Below are 8,933 nucleotides of genomic sequence, written 5' to 3'. Positions count from 1 at the left end.
GATTTTCGAATAGTATAAATACTGCCCCATTTTCCAATGAGTAGTACCACAGAAGACCCACAGTACCTTCATGATGAAGACTGCCATTTTATTTTTGTGTATCCTAGCGTTCACAGGTAGGTTCTAGATTTATTCGACTATTGAGTTTTGAAGAAAAACATAACAAGTATATTTACTAAAATTCTTTTTTTCATATTACCGTCTTTTGACTTCGGATCATATATTTTTTCGACAGGTTACCTATTATGTGGTAGGACATCCTAGTGCTCAGTCAGTTAAGAGACACCCCTCACTCAATTATGTTATTAGACTCTTTAAACACAATTAGTTTCCAATAGCCAATTGTAGACTGGTTCTTAACTGAAAAAAAAGGGCATTTGCTGATGAAAAGGAATTTAAATGAAAAATTACCATGTTTGAGCTTAGCAATGATAAAATTTAATTTAAAAAATTCAAAAAACTTTTCGGATTGTAGAGAACTTTTCTTTATTGAAAATACAAGAAAACCAAAATACTCGAATCACCGTATAGCATATTTTTACGGATTAAACAAATCTGTAGCGGTTTATATATAATATGTTAATGCGGATAAATAAAGGCAACAGTAGTATACCGCTGTTCGAAATTCATAAATCGATTGAGAAAAAAAAACCAAATCCGGGTTATAAACTAAAACTGAGGGAAACACATCAAATATAAGAGGAGAACTACGACACAACAGAAAAACAAAATTAAGATGTAACACACACAGAAACGGACTATAATATAACAATGGCCATTTTCCTGACTTGGTACAGGACATTTTAATAAGAAATATGGTTTTGTGGCTTGCCAAACCTCCCTCTTTTATGGCAATGTTAAATATAACAATAAAATGACAACATTACATGATAGGACTGCAATACAAATAAATGGGAGAACATATATGACAGATAAAATTCACCTTATCATACGGCTAAGTTTCAGTCGGAAAAGTTGGATGTTTGTTATTGGTGGGGCCTGTTTTGTCAGTTTTCAGAAATTTAAGTCATTCCTGTTTTTGTACATTTTTTTAAAATAACGCATTTTCTGTAAATTTAGATTCTAGTAAAAACACGATAAAAGTAAGATTATAATAATGCTCTATCTGTGCCTCACATTTTTTTTACCTTATTCCTTTTGTATTACACTACAAAAATCACAAGACACCCTTTTAAAAACTTTGGAATGATTGCAAAAAAGATAATTAAATGTTGACTTTTTGTCATTTCGGGGTCCTTTAAAGCTAACTTTATGCGGTATGGGCTTTGTTCATTGTTAAAGGCCGTACAGTGACCTATAGTTGTTAATTTCTGTACCGTTTGGTCCTTTGTGGAGAGTTGTCACATTGGCAATCATACCACATCTTCTTTTTTATATTATTTGTTTCTCTTCTGTTTAAATATTATTTGTTTTTTTTTTTATATTTCCAATATACCAAGGTTATATAATTTAACGCCAGGTTCGACGGATAAGGGGACAAGTCCCCCTATTAGAAATGTGTATATGGAAAGCGGGCATCCAGATGTTTAAGTTTTCTTAGAAGCATAAAAGCACTTTAGAATCAATGAAAACTTTTAAAATGTACCGTTATTTTTGCTAAAAAAAAGAACAAAACTCCGAAATATCGATAGAGCTGTTAAATACAAATACTTATTTTCTACGAAAAATGTACAGCACTCTTATAATTTTCATTTTCCGGCTTTGCTTCTGAAAAAAAAAGAAATAAATGCACTCTTTATAAATGATCTAATAAAATAATTACTTCTAAGATAAACAAAATAACAGGCAATGCCGGTCCCTCTATAACTGACGATGCATAAGTTTTTCATAATTTAACAGGAAACAAAAATTAACAAACGATTTAGTTGTAAATAAAGTTAGCGAAAGCCACACTTTTAAAAAAATTTATAGGTTTGTCAAATTCCGATGTATTTCATTCGATTTTACATAAAATTGATTAAATTTGATAGCAGAATATGCAATGGCGGATCCAGTATTTTGGAAGATTGGGGCGAAAAATGCTACAATTACATACAGACCAACAGAGCAATAAAATTGAGAAAGGAAATGGTGAATATGTCAAAGCGACAACCACCCGACCATAGAGCAAACAACAGCCGAAGGCAACCAATGGGTCTTCAATGTAGCGAGAATTCCCGCACCCGTAGGTGTCCTTCAGCTGGCCCCTAAAATATGCATAATAGTACAGTGATAATGGACGTCATACTAAACTCCGAATTATACACAAGAAACTAAAAATTAAAATCATACAAGACTAACAAAGGCCAGAGGCTCCTGACTTGGGACAGGCGCAAAATTGCGGCGGGGTTAAACATGTTTATGAGATCTCAACCCTCCCCCTATACCTCTAGCCAATGTAGAAAAGTAAAAGAATAACAATACGCACATTAAAATTCAGTTCAAGAGAAGTCCGAGTCTGATGTCAAAAGATGTAACAAAAGAAAATAAATAAAATGACAATAATACATAAATAACAACAGACTACTAGCAGTTAACTGACATGCCAGCTCCAGACCTCAATTAAACTGATTGAAAGATTATGTCTTCATCATATGAATATCAGGTACAATCCCTCCCGTTAGGGGTTTAGTATCATACTATCATAAAATATATGAGAAGAACATAACCCGTGTCATGCCAACAACTGTTTTTTTTAGAAATAAATGTGTTTAGTTCCGATGCAAAGACCCTATCAGTGAATCAATGTTAAAGCCAAAATATGCAATCTTTAATGACCTGACAACAGTATCGTAACTATATCCCCTTTTAATAAGTCTATTTAAAGGTTTTGTTAGTTTCTGAGGAGAATACTGACATTTTTGTGCTTTATAAAGAATATTTCCATAAAATTTTGGATGTGAAATACCTGAACGTATAAGATGTCTGCATGTTGAGTTATATTTACGAATTATTTCCTTATACCGGTGATAAAATTTAGTAAATGTTTTGACCAGTTTGTGAAGCCGACTATTTTGCGTACGATTTTATGCTATAGAATTATATATTGTCTAATCAAAGCGACCATATGGCCTCTACACCCCCTTGAGAATCCGCCATTGCTAAGTCACTTATTTAAGTATTTGAGTAAATAAATTTATCTTTCTGACCTTATGGAATATCCATTTTAACATAATAAATTCAAAAAACTTCAAGTTCGTTTCGTGCTCTTTTGTAGGGTTTTTGTCTCTAACAAATTCTCCCCATTTCCATTCTCAATTTTACCTATTAATGTAAATCTTTATATTCCGCTGATCGCCGACTGGTCTCCGATTGCTACATTGGCCTCAAGTTCTGATATTACATGTACACAATTTTGTACGAGGTTAGAAACCAGTTGATGCTATCTGGTGTGAATAATGCAGTATGCACAAAACTTTTCAAAGAGAGTCAGACACTTGTCATTGTAAACACTTCAAACAAAGCATTTTTATGACTTTAATTTTGTTTAGAAAAATTAGATCATAAACTTTCAAAAGTTCAAAATTTTCACTTTTTGAACTCATCTCATTACCTACGACCTTTGATTTTCTGGACACTTCACCAACACAGGAAGTTGTGTAAGTAACTTTTCCCCCGGATTAGACTTAAGGATGTTCTCTCCTTTCATTTTTGAATTTTGTCAGATATTCCAAATCCTATGGTTTTATTCATTAAAACTTTTCCGATAACCCACACTTTTCCCCACTAATTCAATTACATCTATAATACTAAAATGACGAGGTCCAATTTATCAGCCGTCATCGGATAAAAACGACAAATCAAAGAATTAAACTTTATATATAGCTACTATAGGACAATGGTGTAGATTAAAAATTAAACCACTCCAGACCCTTTTGTTTTCCACATAATTAATAGTGCCAATAATTAACAAGTTCCGGGGCGAATCCGATACCGATACCAATAGTATATTCACCTGTTACCTATTACCTTATCTGTACGTTCCGCATCTGACAGGCGCACCACCAAACGGTGTATTTGCTTTTGCTATATACACGGGTCATAATCACAGGGTTGACACTCCTACATTCAGTCAAATTGTTATCTATTGTAGTATTTTAATCAGTAAGACTTTACTAAAAATCTGGAATTAAAATAAGGCGTATAGGTACAGTTTTCAATTTGTTAGCGGGCATGACGTAAAACAGCGAATCAAAGAATTCAACTTTATTGGACAATGCTGTTGATTAAAAAATACTCAATTCCAGGACCTGAATATCACCAATAATTGATAAGTTCCAGGTCGACGGGTTCAAACAGAAAGATTTGAAAGCAGAGAAAACTGTGTATCTTATAATCGGCATGACTTTATCCGACAATACCAATACTAATACTATTACCAATAATTGATAAGTTCCAGTTCGACGGGTTCAAACAGAAAGATTTGAAAGCAGAGACAACTGTGTTATCCTATAATTGGCACGACTTTATCAGATGACAATACCAATACTAAAATAAGGCTTACGCATAGTTATATACTTTAATTCAGCCACGGACCCGCGATATCACGGGTGTGTTCTAGTATAGTTTAAAATGTCGTCTTAGAAAATCTTTATTTTTTCTTTGTTTTTGAAAGAAAAAAGGAGCCATGCTATATGTATGAAAAACCTAAAGAAAATTATTTCCAGCAAAATTTTCAATAGCTTGTATCTCGAAAACAAGCACAAGGACCTTTTTTGATTGCTTTTTTAGTTTCTCTACTTGTACACCATCAAATAATCTTTCAAAAAGCTTGTTTATCTGAAACAGAGTACCGAACAGAAGCACTTACTGATTATGTTTCCTTTTTTATACAGCAGTTGCAGCTGACAAAAAATCTAACTGTAAATGTAAAGTAAAATGTGACCCTGGCGAAAACAAAATAGATAAATGTGCTGGTGGTAAAGTTTTGTGCTGCTGCGCTAGTAGCTCCAAGTCTGGAAAAGGAAAAACATCTAGTCCTAAAAAATCAAGCAGTGGTGGATCAAGCTCAGGTTTGAATCAATACGGCATTGTTTCGACCGGTGGAATGGCCAGCGGTGGAAGTGGTGAAGGTAGAATGTCCGGCGGTGGAAGTGGTTCAGGTGGGATGTCCGGAAGTGGAAGTGGTTTAGGTGGGATGTCTGGAAGTGGAAGTGGTGGAGTCGAAGAAAAAATTGTTTACATAAATATTGGAAGTTTCGGAGGTGGCTATGGAGTTGGAGATAGCTACGGTTCTACAAGTTATGGAAGTGCCAGTGCTGGAGGCAGTAGAGCTGGTGGTGTAATGTCTGGAGGTGCTGGAGGTGGAAGATCTGGAGGTGCTGGAGGTGGAATGAATGGAGGTGCTGGAGGTGGAAGTTCCGGAGGCGGCTATGGCAAAAGTTCTACAAGTTACGGTAGTAAAGATAGCTACGGGCCTACTAGCTATGGTGGTGGCAGTTCTGGAGGTGGATCGACTGGAAGTGGAATGTCTGAAGGTGCAGGAGGTAGAATGTCTGGAGGTGCTGGAGGTGGAAGTTCCGGAGGCAGCTATGGCAAAAGTTCTACAAGTTACGGTAGTAAAGATAGCTACGGGCCTACCAGCTATGGTGGTGGCAGTTCTGGAGGTGGATCGACTGGAAGTGGAATGTCTGGAGGCGCAGGTGGTGGAATGTCTGGAGGTGCTGGAGGTGGAAGTTCCGGAGGCGGCTATGGCAAAAGTTCTACAAGTTACGGTATTATAGATAGCTACGGGCCTACCAGCTATGGTGGTGGCAGTTCTGGAGGTGCTGGAGGTGGAATGAATGGAGGTGCTGGAGGTGGAAGTTCTGGAGGCGGCTATGGCAAAAGTTCTACAAGTTACGGTAGTAAAGATAGCTACGGGCCTACCAGCTATGGTGGTGGCAGTTCTGGAGGTGGATCGACTGGAAGTGGAATGTCTGGAGGCGCAGGAGGTGGAATGTCTGGAGGTGCTGGAGGTGGAAGTTCCAGAGGCGGCTATGGCAAAAGTTCTACAAGTTACGGTATCATAGATAGCTACGGGCCTACCAGCTATGGTGGTGGCAGTTCTGGAGGTGGATCGACTGGAAGTGGAATGTCTGGAGGTGCAGGAGGTGGAATGTCTGGAGGTGCTGGAGGTGGAAGTTCCGGAGGCGGCTATGGCAAAAGTTCTACAAGTTACGGTAGTAAAGATAGCTACGGGCCTACCAGCTATGGTGGTGGCAGTTCTGGAGGTGGATTGACTGGAAGTGGAATGTCTGGAGGCGCAGGAGGTGGAATGTCTGGAGGTGCTGGAGGTGGAAGTTCCAGAGGCGGCTATGGCAAAAGTTCTACAAGTTACGGTATCATAGATAGCTACGGGCCTACCAGCTATGGTGGTGGCAGTTCTGGAGGTGGATCGACTGGAAGTGGAATGTCTGGAGGTGCTGGAGGTGGAAGTTCCGGAGGCGGCTATGGCAAAAGTTCTACAAGTTACGGTAGTAAAGATAGCTACGGGCCTACAAGCTATGGTGGTGGCAGTTCTGGAGGTGGATCGACTGGAAGTGGAATGTCTGGAGGCGCAGGAGGTGGAATGTCTGGAGGTGCTGGAGGTGGAAGTTCCAGAGGCGGCTATGGCAAAAGTTCTACAAGTTACGGTAGCATAGATAGCTACGGGCCTACCAGCTATGGTGGTGGCAGTTCTGGAGGTGGATCGACTGGAAGTGGAATGTCTGGAGGCGCAGGAGGTGGAATGTCTGGAGGTGCTGGAGGTGGAAGTTCCAAAGGCGGCTATGGCAAAAGTTCTACAAATTACGGTAGCATAGATAGCTACGGGCCTACCAGCTATGGTGGTGGCAGTTCTGGAGGTGGATCGACTGGAAGTGGAATGTCTGGAGGTGCAGGAGGTGGAATGTCTGGAGGTGTTGGAGGTGGAATGAATGGAGGTGCTGGAGGTGGAAGTTCCGGAGGCGGCTATGGCAAAAGTTCTACAAGTTACGGTAGTAAAGATAGCTACGGGCCTACCAGCTATGGTGGTGGTAGTTCTGGAGGTGGATCGACTGGAAGTGGAATGTCTGGAGGTGCAGGAGGTAGAATGTCTGGAGGTGCTGGAGGTGGAATGAATGGAGGTGCTGGAGGTGGAAGTTCCAGAGGCGGCTATGGCGATAGTTCTTCAAGTTATGGTATAGTAGATAGCTACGGGTCTACAAGTTATGGTGGTGGCGGTTCTGTAGGTGGATCGACTGGAGGTGGAATGTCTGGAGGTGCTGGAGGTGGAAGTTCCGGAGGCGGCTATGACGGTAGTTCTACAAGTTATGGTAGTGTAGATAGCTACGGGTCTACAAGTTATGGTGGTGGTGGTTCTTGGGGTGGATCGACTGGAAGAGGAATGTCTGGAGGTGCTGGTGCTGGAAGCGGAGGTTTAGGATGGTTGGGTCTGGGTTCTGGAGGTGGAAGTTCTGGTAGTGGAAGTGATGGCAAAGGATATGGTTCCACAAGTTATGGAGGTAGCTACGGTTCTACAAGTTATGGCGGTGCTGGTGCTGGAAGTGGTGGTACTGGTGGTAGCGGTTCTGGAGGTGGAATGTCCGGTGGTGGAATGTCCGGTGGTAGCGGTTCTGGAGGTGGAAGTTCGGGAAGTGGAAGTTCTGGCAAAGGATATGGTTATGGTTCTACAAGTTATGGAGGCGGAAAATCTGGAGGTGGAGGTTCTGGAAGTGGAATGTCTAATAGTAGAGATTTTAGAGGCGGAATCTCTGGTGGTGGAAGGGCTAAAATAACATTTATTGTGAATACCAGCGGGGGAAATGGTGGATCAGGTAATGGTGGCCAGGGCGACTGTACGTGCAGAATAACATGTCAAGCAGGAGAAATGAAAAAATCTACTTGTAAAAATTACAAGAAACCAGTACTATGTTGCAAGAAAAAAGCGAAAAAAGGATATGGATACGATGGTTAAATACTGTATAGGAAGAACATACAATAAATCTGATCGCATTAAATCGAATTCTTATTTATTATTTTCTCTGCCGTATGACTGTAAACCTGTCCCTTCCATGGACCTTTTTTTCAAATACAAATATACTATGAATGAGTTTTTGTTTCTTTTAACGGAAAAAATAAAAAATATACGCATATACTAGCTTTTCTCCTGTTCTATAGCTGGTACAAACAAAGTTTATTTTTGTAATCTGATGTTCAGTAGCATTTGGCAATCCTCGAATCCGATAATCTTCTTAGATGAGGTACGAAAACGGCCGAGTTGAGACGAACGGTTCAGTAGTTTTCGTTTGTTGATATGATTCATAAGTGTTTCTTGTTTCTCGTTTTTTTTTTTATATAGATTAGACCGTTGGTTTTACACTAGTAATTTTTGAGGCCCTTTATAGTTTGCCGTTCGATGTCAGCCAAGGCTCCGTGTTGAAGACCGTACTTTGACCTATCATGGTTTACTTTTATAAATTGAGACTTGGATGGAGAGTTGTTTCATTGGCACTCAAACCATATCTTCTCATATCTATTTCGGCAATGTACATGTATTGTATTTATCCTGTAATTTAGTTTTGATGCTTTTATATGTATATTTTTGTTGATTCTCAATTATTGTCTTACATTTTTTTATTTATTAGAAATTGACATGTATTTTTTTAGCGGACTACAAAAAGGGCCCCCATTTAAAAAATACTATTTAGTCAAAACAAGTGGTCCAGTGGATGTTCGTTGGTCATGTCTGTCATATTTGCTTTTTGGATATTGTATTGGGATAAATTAAGCCGTTACTTTTCTCTTTGGAATTGCTTCAAATTTTCATTTCAATGCCTTTTATAGTCGACTATATGGTATGGTTTATTTTCCAGAATTGGGGTTTGTCATTGCTGAAGGTCATATCATTGAAACAAACACAATTACACATATAACATTAGAGCAATGAATATAAAGCATGTCTTAAAAAGCAAAAAGGCATAAGCTAACTGCTA

At 39.1% G+C, this 8,933-nt stretch overlaps 1 protein-coding gene across 13 annotated transcripts; it reads left to right on the top strand.

Moving 5' to 3' along the window:
* Positions 1 to 7,958, top strand: LOC139501479 (uncharacterized transmembrane protein DDB_G0289901-like). Of its 13 annotated transcripts, none has more exons than XM_071290566.1 (3): positions 1 to 116; positions 4,836 to 5,303; positions 5,511 to 7,958. In XM_071290566.1, exons 1-3 carry the CDS (start codon positions 71 to 73, stop codon positions 7,913 to 7,915), a joined length of 2,919 nt encoding a protein of 972 aa, XP_071146667.1. In that variant the 5' UTR covers positions 1 to 70; the 3' UTR covers positions 7,916 to 7,958. The 13 variants fall into 13 exon arrangements, with proteins under 13 accessions (XP_071146667.1, XP_071146659.1, XP_071146666.1 ...); XM_071290558.1 differs by having other exon boundaries at positions 5,352 to 7,958; XM_071290565.1 differs by having other exon boundaries at positions 4,836 to 5,327.
* The last annotated feature ends 975 nt before the right edge of the window (positions 7,959 to 8,933 follow it).

The sequence above is a fragment of the Mytilus edulis genome, chromosome 13, assembly GCF_963676685.1.
Source record: "Mytilus edulis chromosome 13, xbMytEdul2.2, whole genome shotgun sequence".
NCBI lineage: Eukaryota > Metazoa > Mollusca > Bivalvia > Mytilida > Mytilidae > Mytilus > Mytilus edulis.
The sequence above is the reverse complement of the archived record's forward strand: the minus strand, read 5'-3'. Positions and strand labels throughout refer to the sequence as shown.